The sequence below is a fragment of the Brassica oleracea genome, chromosome C7 (genome assembly GCF_000695525.1).
Source record: "Brassica oleracea var. oleracea cultivar TO1000 chromosome C7, BOL, whole genome shotgun sequence".
NCBI classification, from domain to species: domain Eukaryota; kingdom Viridiplantae; phylum Streptophyta; class Magnoliopsida; order Brassicales; family Brassicaceae; genus Brassica; species Brassica oleracea.
Window position 1 is genome coordinate 16,423,970 of NC_027754.1, and position 16,103 is coordinate 16,440,072.

General features: G+C 32.3%; 1 protein-coding gene across 1 annotated transcript; it reads right to left on the reverse strand.

Annotated features, from left to right (window-relative positions):
• Positions 1–11,747: 11,747 nt before the first annotated feature.
• LOC106304200 (DNA-binding protein DDB_G0278111-like) lies at positions 11,748–13,645 on the reverse strand. The gene is made up of 7 exons (XM_013740596.1): positions 13,496–13,645; positions 12,819–12,884; positions 12,658–12,716; positions 12,518–12,582; positions 12,303–12,394; positions 12,099–12,170; positions 11,748–11,997 (listed from the first exon to the last, which is right to left on the reverse strand). The coding sequence occupies exons 1-7, from the start codon at positions 13,496–13,498 to the stop codon at positions 11,965–11,967; spliced, it is 390 nt and encodes a 129-aa protein (XP_013596050.1). The 5' UTR covers positions 13,499–13,645; the 3' UTR covers positions 11,748–11,964.
• Positions 13,646–16,103: the final 2,458 nt, after the last annotated feature.

The window sequence follows — 16,103 nt, forward strand, 5'->3', positions numbered from 1 at the left end:
ACAACCAATGCTTCCACTACAAGACACACAAGACCAATGTCTTTATGTCTGTGACATAAGAAGCTCTCAATGCTCCCACTACAAGACACACACGACCAACGTCTTTACAAGTCTGTGACATAAGAAGCTCTCAATGCTCCCACTACAAGACACACACGACCAACGTTTTTACAAGTCCGTGACATAAGAAGCTCTTCTTGACCTGCAAAAAAATGAGCAGAACAATGAACACATAAGACAAGATAACATTATACATTCTTAAGACAAACGTTTAGATAAGCACAAGAGAACAAGCACGTTTATATTATGACAAGAGCAACCAACAAGAAGATGAAAATTAACGAGAACAATCACTCCTAATACAACAAACAACAAACAACTAGAAGATGACCAAGACATAACATGAAACTTAAACAGAAACTAGAACATGACCGAGAGTTACACTTAAACTAACTAGACATCAACTCAATTATGAGTTTCTTCTTCAGAGCTTCTTCATAATCAGCTAGAGGTGCTTGTTTTGCAACAAGAATCTCAAGTAGCTTCATCTTGGAGAGTCTTTCCTTCATTGCCAAATCTTCCTTCTTGATGTTTCATATAGTGTGGAAGTCAGACAGGTCTTTCCCCTCAACCAGCGGCTTCTTCCCACGGGCTCTCGCTGTCTTAACACCCGGGGGACGGTTCGTTCCGTCATCATCTACAGCATCATTTTCATTTACTTGAGAGCTTGCTGAATGTGAACCATCTACACACTTCCTCCTTTTCGAGGTGCTTTCATTTTTTGGTGTAGAGAGTTCACACCACTTCTGGTCCTTACGAAGCTACTTCCAAGCATGTTCAAGAGTGAACTTCTTTTTGTGGTTGTTGAACAAGATTTCGTGGGCTAATTTGAGAACATCATTCTCATTCATACCACTGCTTTTCTCTCTGGTTGCTGCTTCATACGCCCCATAGAACTTGCAAAATAAATCATTCAGCTTGTGCCAAGTTGCTTGCAGTGTGGTGCCTCTCTTTTCTCACAGCCAGCAAGCTTAGGACTAGCCGAGAAGTATGCTGCAATTCTCTTCCAGAAAGTGACTGACCTTTGCTCATTCCCAACAACAGGATCTTTGCTCGTGTTTAACCACGAGCTGATAAGCACTATATCATATGTAGGCGTCCACGTCCTTCGTTCCTTACGCTCTGCAGGAGGCTCGTCACCAATGTTTGGATCTTCGGTACCTTGACTGCTTAAGAAAGGGACTTGCGATGAAGAGAGTGAAACACTATCTGCTACGTTACCAAAGAAAACATTTTTTTGACTATTAAGTAGTTCAACAAAGTTTGAAGAGTCCTGAAATGGATTGAAATCCATTTTCGAAGTCAAAGAGAGAGGAGAAAGAGGAGAATGAAAGCGCATTCAATTGTTGGAGTTGGAAGAGAAACACAGAGATTATAATTTATTCAAGAAAGAGAAGTAAATAGATAACGCATTGAACACACCCAACCAACACGACAAGCTAACTAAATCATCTTTGTAAAGTCATAAACTCTTGCGTTTAAAACAAAGCTGGAAAGCAGACTTCCCATGTACTGACTTGACATATATCTAACAACAAACAACAAACAATGTTTTTTTCAATTTCAACAGATCAACAAGACCATCAATTCTATTTATTACCAACAGACAACCATAATCTACCACTAAATCAACCATTAACTACCCTAAATTCAATTTAGACCAGAAGCTAGACCATTTCATTTCAGACCAGAAGCTAGACCATTTCATTAGGGACCAGATGAAAGAATAACACTAACCTGTATTGCTGCGAACTCCTTTGTCCGATGACGCTTGCTCAACTGTAGAGAGTTCATCCATTTAAAGAGACAAAGACCGAACATATCAATATGGATTTGATCTAACTTTCTGACGACACAAAGACATAAACATCACAGAGAATCAATAGACAGAAACCAACACAACAAACAATCAAAAATTCAAACAATCGATGCGGTAAACAAATCAAATATGATCCATCCATCTAAACAAACAAGATGCAGAATCATTCATGACACATGATCGAACACAACAAACAAATAAAAATTGAAAAACCTTGAAGAACATGAAACCATAAACTTTACCTTTCGATTCCAGAAGAGCCACCGAAATAGTGCTCAGTCACCGTCGAAGAGAGCCACCCACAGACAGAATCAACGGAACAACAAATAAAGCTTCCAATCAGATCAAGAAGAATCATAATATAAGACATGCATAAACAACACAACAACTGCTTCACTTTTTGGTTTTAGGAGAGGTACAGAGAGAGAGATTCGTCGCCGTCGAAGAGAGCCACCAAGGGAGACGTCGCGGAGAAGAGCAGAGCCACCGACGAGAGGAATCGAGAGAGAGAAGGCCAAAGCGTTTCGTCGGCAACAGGAATCGAGAGAGATGGAACGCCAATGAGAGATAGATCGCCGACGAGAGCCACCGAGGAAGACGTCGTCGAGAAGAGAGGAGCCACAGACGAGATGAATCGACAGAGAGAGACTTTCGTCAAGGAGAGGATTTGAGAGAGAGAAGCCGAGATGGTCGAAACAACACCTCCTACTCCACCCACTCTTGTTTCGACAGTTGTCTCTAAGCGACGTCTCTTGCGGTCCAAAAATAAGAGACGTGTCTTGTTCCTTTTCTATTTCTGATTTTGTTTTTAAGCACAACTAAACTAAGAGACATGTATTAGAGACCCCGTTAATGGTGCTCTTAAATTCCTGCATCCGCCCCTGTTTACTGTGTACTAAAAACATATTTATCACAAACTACCAATCACAATATAAACTAAACCGATTTATTAGGTTATGCTCTAAATCAAATAGCAAACCATCTAAACCGACAATAATGTATTATTGGGTCTGCTATTAGGTTTAGGTTATAACTCAACAAATCGGTTTAATTTAAATTTTTGATTTGTATCTTATTGTTAAATATTGTGTTGGTACATAGTAAACCAAATTTAATCGTGGTCAATTGTGGTTTGGGTGTAAATTAATTTCAACTATTATATCATGAGTAAATATGATTCAAAATTTGAAAAGATGAGAAATTTAATATTTAAATTTTAATTGATGAATATATAGATTGTGAGCTTGATTTTTTAGTATATGTTGTGCTATATGATATTTTTATTGGGAAATAAATCGTCACCTTTTTCTTTTGATAATACAAAATATTGTAACAAAAAATTACATATTTTTTTATTTAAATAAAATTTGACAAAATTTTAACAAAACAATTCTTGTTTGGAGGGTGGTTTCTTATAAAAGCATTACACATAGACATACTTTGGGTTTGATCATTTACAATTGTACTTTGTGCATGAGGTGTACTTTAGGTCTAGCATCGCCAACTCAAAACATTATTTTAATGGAAGCAAAACCTCAAAATGAAGATTTGAGGGTTAATTACTCCAACCATGAATCCTTGAAATTTTTTTAAAAGTTTATTCATTTGCATTATAGTCTTTGACATTAACAAAAATTACTAATACTGATAATATTTCACAAATACATATATAACATATTTTTAAGATATTATAAACACACGGTATTAAAATATTATATAATAAAAACACTATAAATTACATATGTTATAAAACAACACACATACATTGACAAAAAAACACACATACACACAAAAGAAAATGTGTAATATTTTGGTTAGCTGATGAATTCTGGTATTTTGGTACCACTTATAAGATATGCAATATTTAAATGTTTATGTAATTTGCTTTAATTTATGTTAAGTTTTTTTAATTTATTTTTATTTTGTGTGAGCTTTATTTAATGTATTTTTTATTTGTGTGAATTATATTTTAAGGTATGTAATATTTATTCTATTTTATTTTATTTTGGTGTACTTAAGTTATTCTAAATAAAGTTAGTAGATGTATTTGTGAAAGAAAATAAATGTAAGGACTAAAAAGAAAATGAATAGTAGTTTTGAGGTTACGAATAGTGAAACCTAAAATTTGAAGTGTCACTATTCAAAAATTCAAAATTTGAGGATTTGAGATTGGATTGGAATGACAAAAACCTCAAAATTTAAAGATTTGAGGTTGGGTTGAAGATGATTTTAGCTATAAATTTTTATGACAAAAATACCCCTATGATTTAAAGAAAAATGGTGACAAAAAATTTGGTTTTGTTAGCTTTAATTAATTAGTTAGGCTTCTTGTTTGTAATTAATATTAGGTAGGTTTACGAATGTTTGAAATTTAACAAACACTGAAGGATTGATGGTGAATGACTTTGATCTGACTGGTGGGTTTTGTGGTCAGGAACATGTGGTCACGTGCGGATTATGCATGTTTAAGTTTTGATGTGATTAATAAGAACATGCATTTGTGGTCAGGGTCATAGTGTAGGGTTGGCTGCTCTTCTGTCATTAGGGGTTTCATTAAGCTTGTGGTTACGGTCGGAAGCCACATGGTCATGGATTTCATCGAGAGAAATGATGGTTAGAGTCAGTGTCATATGATCAGAATCAGAGTTAATGTTCATATGGTCAAAGTTAGAGCCAGTGTTCATGTGGTCAAGATTAGTGTTCATGTGGTCAGGGTTTTCTTAGAAATGGTGGGGAAAGAATTGCAGCCCAGTAATTATGCAAAGTGTTAAAAGGATAGAGTTGTTTTAAAAAATTCACAGATCTGAGTTAGATAAAAGAGAAAGAGAGAAAGAGAAGAAGGAAAGATAAGCGAAGAAACATAATGAACCAAAGATGAAAAATAAAAAAAAAGGAGAAAAAGTGATATATTCTGCAATTTGAAAAGATATATGGTGTTTGACGAGGAGATATGTGGGAGCGAAAAAAAGCAGAGAGAAAACAAATTAAAGAGTTAAGACATTAAAATTCACGGTAAAAGTGAATGAGAATTGATTGAGTAATCTTAACCCATGTTTTCAATTAGTTAGAGTTGAAAAAATTTTAGGTATGGAAAATTAGTGGACATGTACATAGCAGGAAAAATATTAAGTATATGCACATAACAAGTTGATGGCTACGATGTTGTCTATATATTATGTATTAATGACAAAACTATCATGCGCGTGTGTTTCATTAACCACATGTTTTTTTTATATTTTGTTTGTTGTGGTAAGGATTACAAATAAGCCGAACTCATATATGACTCACCTGAAGAATGAAATAATGAAGAAGAGTCATTGAGAATAATTAGTAACGACGACAGCTCCAACAATGGTGGTAAGCGGAGATCGGCGGTGGTTTCATTCATATCAATTGAATGCAGCAATGATCGATACATGAGGTTAATGAACAAACTATTAATACACTTTGATTGCTATAGACATGATAACTTTTGGAGAAGATAAACAGTTAACATTGCGATGCACTATTCTATTTTAATAGGAAACATAGAATAGAACATAAATATGTTTCATCTTTTTAAAGTGTTTTTGTTAGGTTCTATTTTATTTGAGAAACATTCAAGTGATTAATGATTTAGTGATTAATGATTTAATGATTCATATCATATGTATTCTTACACCTTCTGAATCTTATTAATAATCTCTCTCTCTCTCTCTCTCTCTCTCTCTCTCTCTCTCTCTCCCTCCCTCCCTCTTTAATACACTGTGAAATAATTTCATATATACAAAAGTCTGTGGTTGTGCTGAGTATTCTATACTATGTCATAATCATGTATAATATAGTCACATAGTGGATGAAACTCAACTTTGTAACTAGTTAATTTATTTGTGTAACTGGCTATACTATATGGTATATAATATAGTATGATAACCTTAATTTTGGAGTGTCAACAACATCACGCGCACGCGCTTAGAAGGAGATTTCAATCATATTTGTGTGCAAATTGTCTCATCCGCCGAATGCAACTGTAGAATGGCTATATTCTTAATTCTTTCACATGTTATGAATATTGAGCAAATTCACCCATTTAGGTATTTTTTCAAAAGAAAGTATGTGACATGTTCAGAGTATATCTAAATGTAAGGTGACAATGAAAAAGTACGTCTAGATGTAATTTTATCTTTTATAATAAAAATTCTATACAAATATAGTGGATCTAAAGTTGGGAACAGAAAATTTAAACTCAGATAAAAATCACTATATCTTAGTTTTAAATTAGCTAAATAAAATGAGACTACTTGAACTAAACTAAACTAGCATTGCTGTCAAAAAATAAATAAATAAAAACTAAACTAGCGATATATACGTACATACTAAAAAGAATTTGCCTTTCCATTTGATGAATATTAGATCTAAAAAGAAGTTGAGCAGAAAAGCTACACAACTGTTCGAAAAATATTACTACCTAACTATCAAACTTTTGTGTACAATTTTTTTAACAACTTTTTAAAACAATTTGATGATTAAATTTATTGAAATTACCTGATTATGATTAAACCAAAAATGTTATCATATCACCTAACGTCAAGATGTTTGAATTGAAGTTTAAATCTATATATCTAAAGTTAGCTTTTGACAAATGGCAGAGGGGTCTGATGACACATGTTTTCCGTTATTTTTTTAATATATTTTAAGTCATTCTTCTTTTAGACTATTGTAATTTGGTTAAGTATTTTCTAATTGTGTATTATATGAAGTTTGATAATCTATTTTATTGATCACTAAATTCAAGATGAATAAAAAAATATTTTAAATATTTAATTTGTTCACAGCTAAAAGTAATATAAATTTTTATTATTTTATTATTTTTTACAATTTTTATATTATTTTATTAACAAATTATACATTTATTGTACTATTAAAAATCATAAAATAACCAAACTAATAAGAAAAACTACAGTACAACTCCTAATCTAAACTTAAAACTTCCAAAATCGCAGAAAAAAATAAAATAAAATAAAAAGATCAACAAAGAATACTAACTTACCTCCTCTTACCATAGAATGTCTTCGCTATAACAAGCAAATGTCAGAAAAAAAGAAGATAAAATATGAGACAAAACAATCTTCCGAACACAAAAGAACGCGATCAAACACTAACGCAAAAAATCAAAAAACGGGTCAGAAAAAGAATAGTCATCGGAAGACACATGCCTAAAGAACCAGAAGCACAACTACTAACTAAGAAGTAAAAAGCACATACAAGGCGTCCATTCCAACGAGATAACACAATGCTCTGAATAGAAGGGACCAAAGCTCCAAAAGACTAACTACGCACACCTACACCAAGGGACTCAAAAGAAAAAGAGAAACAACCTGGGAGAAGGAGAATGACAACCAACCACTGAGAAAACAAAACTCAAGCTTGAGACCAGAAACAACTTTCCAATCCCACAGAGCATACACAAATGAAAACACTATCCCAAGAGCCACCAGAGACGCGAGCATCGATGAAATATGCAACGAAATGAGAGAACAAAGAGAGAAAAAAGACGAAACGAAATCAGCAAACCGTGGAGACCAAAAAACCAGATTTTGAAAACCAATATAAGTAGAGACAATCGACGGCAAACCAACAACGAGGAAGACAACATCAAAGACAACTAAACTCTGACCAACCCAACAAAATGTATTTCCTAACATTAGCCAAAATCCAAGAAAAAAATATGACCGATATTGACCGAAACAACCTATAACGTTGTGAGAAACAACTGCATAACTGGAAACTCGTAACCCTGATCTATAACAAATACCGGATAATCTCACAGGAGAAGAATGTGAGGAAAACAAGAGCATTGAGGTGAGTCTTTTCCCAGTGTTGGTGAGAAGCACCGCACACCGGAAAGGTAAACGAAATAAATAGATGGTGATGGCTCAAAGTCACAATATGGAGAGAAGACAAAAAACATCTTAAAAGAGTAATGAGAAAAATTAAAATACAATTTTGACGCTGAAACCGTCAATCTTAGAATCAACAAATGCCTAAATACAAAGTTATTGAAATTCAATATACTTTACATCAAAAGTTTACTTTACCACTAACAAGTACTATTATAAATACAACAACACATTTTTGAAAAAACAAACACATAATATATTAATCTATCATCTACTACTATATAACACAATAAATCATAAAATAATGCTCTTTACAAATAGAGAGTAAAGACTAACTACATAATTACATCATCCAAAAAATCATATTTAACAATAATAAAATAATATTAGGCGCGAAGCGCGGACACGCCCCCAACTATTATGAGCAACAATGCAGCTTCAACAATTGCATTAAGCGTCACAAGAGATCTTCGTCATCATTCATATGTGGCTAGTAATGGGCCTCGATGGTTATCTCCCCTACTATCAGTAGAGGCAGATCCACGTTGATGTCTCTTCCAGGAACTTGTCGTGTGGAAAGGTCTCTTCTTATGATGATCTTTCTTTGTTTTCCCAACTTTGGGATTTGGTTTGAGACCTATTGGTTCTCTAGTTGTTTTACATCCAAGCTATGTCTCGTGGAACTATATTTGATTCTACTCAATGACAAAAAAAAAAAAAAACAAGTTTGTGTGTTGATAAATAATTTATTGTAGAATTTAAGTAGACATAAGAGATAATAATAATACAAGATTAGTTGATAGGTCAAGCACGGAGACACTTGTAGAAGCCAAATGATGCGCATTTGTTACTTTTTCTTTAACATTTACATACCAACTTTTTATTTGCTAGTTCAAATGTTCCACAGTAGCATATATAATTTTTTTTTTAATTTGATAAAAATAGTAGCATATGTAAATCAGTTTTTAAATAGTCTTTTCAAGTCCAGTGTCGCCACTACCAAAATAATGGGACAAACTGGTTAATATAAATCATAATTTGCTTTCTTATAAATTATAATTTCTCGTGTATAATTTAAACCTATATTTTAGTGGCTATTTTTGGATTTTGGTCTGTAAGTAAATTTTATAATATTCCCTTTTACAATTAAAAGAAAAACTAAATTCTATAAGAGCTCATACTAGTTCTGTAGTGACAAACATGTGAATCGGTCAAAAAATGGACCGATTAGTTACCACTTACCATATATACATTTTTATTTCAGTTACTTGCTTACTTTGTACTCATGCTATTGGTTAGAATACTTAAAAAAGAATATATAAATACGGTGAATAATACTTTATTTTCACAAATAACGTATAACTTGTAAAGTCTGTATTCAAACTCAAAACTATATAGTTTAGATTAAATAACAAACCATGAAAGTCTGACTGAACTACTCATGTCAATTCTAATTAGTTGAGTGTGACACTAAAGTTATGATTATGAATGATTTTTTCTTTTAATTTATTATTTTGTCTATATGGGCAGGTATTGTGTTTGGTGCGTTAATTGATGAACGACAATATTGGAGATATTAATTTTAATATTTAGTTAATATCTATGACTGAAATTTAAAAAGTCAAAGGTCAACGTTTTAGCCTAAGTTGAAATCGAGATTTTAAAGTTCAATATCCACTCCACTAATGACATTTTCTATTACCATTTTCTAATGAAGAAAAATTCTTTGCGTTTTATCATTTTAATAAGAGATTATTGTACGGATCGCAAAAGACTTTGCTTAAAATGTTGTTTAATTGTCTTTTTTTCTCTCTCTTTCACATATCCACTTTATCATTGTATAATTGCATCATTTTTAACTGCATAGTCCAGCTTCCGATTTACGCGAGTGATGGGTAAGGTCTGATGTGGGCACTAATTGCATCTTTTGGTATATTTAGTACTCGACTTGTGTTGTTCGAGTAATGTAAATTTAAACCGGGGAACTTACATGTTTACCATTTTTATATTACCATTTTTTATTTTTATCACCACTAAAAAGACATTTTCAAAAATACCTTTTTCACTGAGTGGTAAAAAACTTTTATATCCTTGTTCTTTATATATATAATAAATAAATATTTAAATAAATAAAACTCTAACAAAATAAAAAATAATTTTTTTTTCAAATTATACTATTTAGAAATTCAAACCCTAAACCCTAAAACTAAACTCTAAACCCTAAACCGTCAATCCTAAACCCTATTTTTTTTCGAAATACGAACCCTAAACCCTAAACCATCAATCCTAAACCCTATTTTTTTTGAAATACGAACCCTAAACCCCGAAACATCAACTCTAAACCCTAAACCTTCAACTCTAAACCCTAAAACATCAACTCTAAACCCTAAACCATAAACTTCATCTCTAAACCCTAAACCATCAACACTAAACCCTAAACCCTAAAAAGTAAACTCTAAACCCTAAAAAAATAACCCTAAACCATAAAACATCAACTCTAAACCCTAAAACCCTAGAGTTGATGTTTCAGAGTTTAGATTTGTAGGTTTAGGGTTTAGGGTTTATGTTTAGGGTTTAGAATTGATGTTTTAGGGTTTATATTTGAAGGTTTAGGGTTTAGAGTTGATGTTTCGGGGTTTAGGGTTTAGAGTTGATGTTTCACTGTTAGGGTTTAGAGTTGATGATTTAGGGTTTAGAGTTGATGTTTTAAGTTTAGATTTAGGGTTTAGGGTTTACGTTTAGGGTTTATAGTTGATGTCTTAGGGTTTTTGATTTGAAAGTTTAGGGTTTAGGGTTTAGAGTTGATGTTTCGGAGTTTAGGGTTTAGAGTTGATGTTTCATGGTTTAGAGTTGATGATTTAGGGTTTAGAGTTGATGTTTTAAATTTAGATTAGTTATTTTTTTGTCAAAGTTAATCAAAAGTTTATAAATGTCTTTTACCCTTCATTAAAAATGAGGGTAAGAGTGGTTAGTGTAAACGTGAAAAATGGTACTTTGAAAATGGTATTTTTGGCAATTTGCCATTTAAATTTGTATTTGGTTTGTTATACAAGTTTTAAGTATTTGCTGGAAATTGACGTATTTACAAGTTATTTACAACGGTTTACTATATATGTTATGTGTGAACTATTTATAAATTACTTGATACTTATTTGTAAATTATTTGATAATTATATATTTATTTTAGCTACTTAAATTTTGCACGTGAATTTGAGACAAGCTTAGTTAGTTAGAAGTCCAAGCTATTTTTTTTTATATTTTATAGATAATTATATGTTTTAAATCGATATAAAATAACATTAAGAATAAAAGAGAAACTTTTTATCCACATCAACTGTATAAAGTAAAAAACTCTAAAATATTTACATAAGTATACTACTTTTGTTTAATTCATTATAATACAAAAGATTTCGTTTATTATAATTTAGATAACTTTTTTGCTCAAAACTAAAAACGGATAACAAACCAACAGAAGCAACACATGAGACGTATTCACTGCTCCTGCTGAGTTTGCTGAGTTGAGCCACTTTACAAATGATCTTCTGTTGGCGAGTGGATAAAAACGGATACACTGACTGCCCAGTGTCCCCTTTCTCTTTAATTGTATTTGTAAGAAGTAACAACTAACTTTGAGTGTAAAAACTAACTAGGACCATTTTATTCTTGGTAATTACATAGTTTTGGGAAGGTTATAAAGAAATCGTTAGGAAACGTATGGATAATGCTTGTTTGTTAGAAAGGTGGTCTATGGCGTCACTTATCTGACAAATGAATGCTTTAAAAATAATCAGAAATCATACTTTTGATCATAAAGTAACGATAAAGTTGAACCATATGGCGTCACTTATTTGTCAAATGCTTGCTTTAGTATTTCGGTTGACCTTTGATTCTTGTGACATGAAAATGATAGTCGCTTCAGTACACTATCATTGAGTGTACTTCATGAAGAACTCAGATAAAATTAGTCAGAATAGAAGCAATTTAAAAAAAAAAAAAAAAGAGTCGGAATAGAATCAAATGAAATGTCCAAAATATAAAATGCAGAGTTTCAGTTTGAGATTACTCTTTATCACATCCCAACCATTTGGAAGATCATTAAGATTCACTCAGAATAAACATATTTCACGGTAACATCTAACTAGAACTCACCAACTCAACAGTGAGATCTCCATAGATATACAAAAGCACAGCATAATCTTCTTCTTTCTAATCGTCGTCCACCCCACGACGTCTCTGGATCTGTAAACAGTAAACACATCCAAGATAAACTTACACTCAATGATATGTTAAACTAAGAGCAAAGCTTTTTGCTTTGTTTTTGGAGGATTGTGTGACCGTACCGTGACTTTGGTCTGCTTGCTAGTTTGGCTGTTTATTTGTTCCAAGAGGGTTATGAGCCGCTCCTCAGAAACCTGTAAAAAACAAACAAGAGTATTGCAATAACTATCAGATGCGTAACATTCGTGAAGTGTCAGCGAAACTGAGTAGACATTTATAAAACGAATTATGAACTCTATCACAAGGAAAGGTAAGTGGATTCTTACTTTCTCAACAATCTGTCCCATTTGAGCAGCTCTTAAAATAACATCCTCTACGCCTCTAGCCTTGTCAGGTTTCACCAGTGCAATTCGAGCAACTATAGAAAAATGATACATTACCACAACGTGGAAGATCATCATATCAGTGACAGTCGCGAAGAAAGAAACAAAGCAAGAGGAACTAGATGAAGTCCAAAGCATTTTTAGATGTGGCAACTTACTTCTCTCTCGGGCTTGGGAAGACAGTATTTGACTAAGCATCATTTGTCTACGTTCATCAGCTTCCCTGAACACATGTTCCAATCAGAGAAAAGAAGGTTAGCTCAACATAGAGTTTGCTTTCAAGTAATAGACAACAGACCTTTTAGCATCTTCTTGTGCTCTCTCTTGATCTGGATTCTGCTGATTGCCCTGCTTCCCCTGCAAATTAGGTTGGTTCACAATCAATGAGCCACAAAGTGCAATTTCTCTCAATTGGAAAAAAAAAGAAGAAGCATAAGTGAAGGTTATTCAGAATATTACAGTGCCATGTTGAGCCATGAGCTCTTGCATTCTCCTCTGCCTGATAGCTTCTAGTTCAGGATCAGCCTACACAGAGAGAGAAGTAAAAGAGTCAGAATCATAAAATTGCAAAAGAGCGATGAAACCAGAGATGGGCCTACTTTTCATTCATTTGTGAAGTTAGATCAAAAGTAAAGCAATGACTAACAATGCTCAAGAACCCCTGAAAGAAAAAAGGATTCCTTTTCACGAAAATCAAACATGAGAGAGCAAAAGTAGCAGAATCCAATGAAGTTTTACCAAGAAAAATTATAAGCTATGAGCTAAAATGATCTAAAAGTATAGAATCACATCCTAGATAACATTACGGATTCAAATCCTAGCTAATAATCATCAAATCCAAAAGTCTTTAAGGCTATATAACCAAAAGCTGATACGTTTACATGTGTTTTTCTTTCTTTCTTTCATGAGACAAAGATTGAGTCTCATTAAAAGGAACTCAGTTTCAATCAAGAACAAGAACAAAAATTCACGTTCTATTGCAGAAAGGACTAGAAGTGGAAATCATTAGTAATCAACTGAATTCGACTTCCAACAACTCATGCATAATCTCCCTAACAAAATTCGCGTTCCCCGTAAAAAAAATACTTGTGACAAAAACCAAAAGACTTGGAAAAAGCGTCGAGAGAAGATCTCACCATCGGAGCAGTCTTCGTTTTGAATCTATATTAACGCACGCTCTCGCAACACCTCAGAAGCCTCCAAAGGGGAGAAAATGATTTAAAACCAAACGTAGCTTTTTTCAGACGCGCTTCATCTTCTTCTTCTTTTTAATATATTCCCCCCATATGTTTTAACACTTCTTACAAATTTGACCTGTAAACTTATGATTTTTTAATTGATTTACCAATTACAAATCTAACATATAAAACTTAATTAGTATTTTCAAAACCTGGAGTAAATATAATATGATTGAATAACACATAGTGATATTTTAAATTGGTGTGCATTGTTTATTTTAAAAGTTAAGTTTTGATTTTGAAGAAAAATATATATAATCACTACTATATGTAGATTTTTAAAATTAGATAACTATTTCAGAAATGTCATTTTAAATTAGATTGAATATATAAATTATTGATGCAATTATCATTTGTACTAAATAAAATTTGTAAAAAATATTTTATTTTTCTTTAGAATATGCAAATCAAAATATAAATGTTTTATTTCTAATTAGAAAACAATAAAAACTAGATTAAGACATGCGCTTGCGCGTGATGAACATTATACATATAAATTATTTTATGTATTATATATATTTACATATTATGAAATAATAAATATATATTGAATAATTAAAATTCAGTAACTATTACATATATAATTAAATTGGTGCGAACATATAAATTAATTTTATTAATCCAAACAATAATCTTTTTCTATTTGATATAATATATAATTAAATATAATTGATATTAACATACATAATATATTTTTAATATTAATGTATATTAAATGATGCTTTCTACACATATGGTTTTTGATCAGTTGTATCATTTATAGCAAAAAAAATAAATTATTGATAACAAAATTTTCATTGTGGGATTAATAGTTTTACTAATTTATAATTTAAAAAACTAAGTTGTCAATGTTTAGAGCAAATTTTAAAATTAAATTATTTATGTATTTTATATAGTATATAGTTTAATTTAAAACAATATATATATATATATATTTCTATTTTAATCTTAATAATTAATTAAATTAGACTTTTTACTTATATGATTTTGTAATCATTTGTATTTTGTCATGACAAAAATTTTAAACCATGGATCACAAAATTTGAATGTATGACTTTTAACAGTTTTAGTAATTTATAATCGTTTTAAAAAATTCAAAATATAACATATACAAAAAAATTTAAATTTTATTATATGCTTAGTGTGGTTCTTTAATTTATTTTAATAATTTAAAATTAAACAAATATAATAGAAGATATACTAATTTTTATCAAATCTTTAACATTCAAAATCATTTATTTTCATATATACTTTAGCCACATTAGGCAATTCCATAAATTTTATTTATGGAAATAATAAAAAACATTAATAATGAATTTATGGCGAGTTTAATAAAAAATTTATTATATAATTAGAATGACCAACTTATTTCTCTAATGTTATGAACAATGTGGATTGCCATTAACCAAGACAAGAAGAGATGGTCTATCAGGCCACGACCAGGCCCAACCACAGCCGTGTCCAAGAGAAGAGAGAGAGGCGGCTTAGAGAGAAAAGGAAACCATCTTTCCTTTTCCTATTAGATGTTATCTTTCCTTTTATGTATTTAGTAGATTTCCTATTTCATGCAGGATTAGGATAAATACTCTTTCCATTTATCTCTATCTTGTAATCCTTATATAAGGAACCCCTTTTGATGATTAATAATACACACGAAATATTCAGTCTCAAACCCTTCGTTCACAACACGTTATCAGCACGAGGCTCTAGACCCTAAGACAAAACCCTAACCTAAAATCCGTCACACATAAACCCTAAATCAGGCGGAACTTCAAATCGATCGATCTCTCCAACCCCGACGAACCAGACGACGAGCTACATATCAAATTGAAGCTCTTGACGAGGCGAATCCATCAGCAAAAACCGTTCGTCGATCCGATCTCTGACGCGCCCACACTCGCAGAAACAATACACGGCGCCGACTTAGTTCTTTGGAACCCTAATCCAAACCTACAAGATTTTCTAGCCAACTTCAAATCCTATGGAAGATAAATGTATCATACCTTAGTAGTTTGATGATATATTGTTCAGATTATGGTGTTCATGTAATCTAATACTCCTTGTTTATTGTTTCATGAGCTGAGAGGAGTTGGTGCAAAAAATCTAATCTCAACGAACCCTAATTTGTCCTAGCTCGCGTTCCAGATCGTTAGCATCCGATCAGCTCCAGCCACAAGGTGTTCCTGATCCTAGACGACCTCAGCTTCCAATTCACATCACAGGCAGCTCGAGTTTACAATCAACCAGCTCGATCCGACGATCAGCTTCAACCCGTTCGCGAGAGACAACCAAGGCGATCGCGACCTAACAAACCTAACCCGATCGCATCCTCTCAGCTCGCGATCCCGAAGCAGCCAGCTCGCGTCCGTTCGAGGTTCATCTTGGTGGTCCGGTTTCTACAATCTGCAAGACAAAGGTAATCCTAATTCTGAGAACATGAATCGAACCTTGTTGTCTTGTAAAGATTGAAACCCTAAAAGATAATCTCTAAAACTAAAAGCCATAG

Coding starts and splice junctions, on each gene's coding strand:
- LOC106304200 (XM_013740596.1), bottom strand. Junction 12,717..12,818: donor TCATGGCTCAACATGGCACT/GTAATATTCTGA, acceptor CCTAATTTGCAG/GGGAAGCAGGGCAATCAGCA. Junction 12,583..12,657: donor GCACAAGAAGATGCTAAAAG/GTCTGTTGTCTA, acceptor ACATGTGTTCAG/GGAAGCTGATGAACGTAGAC.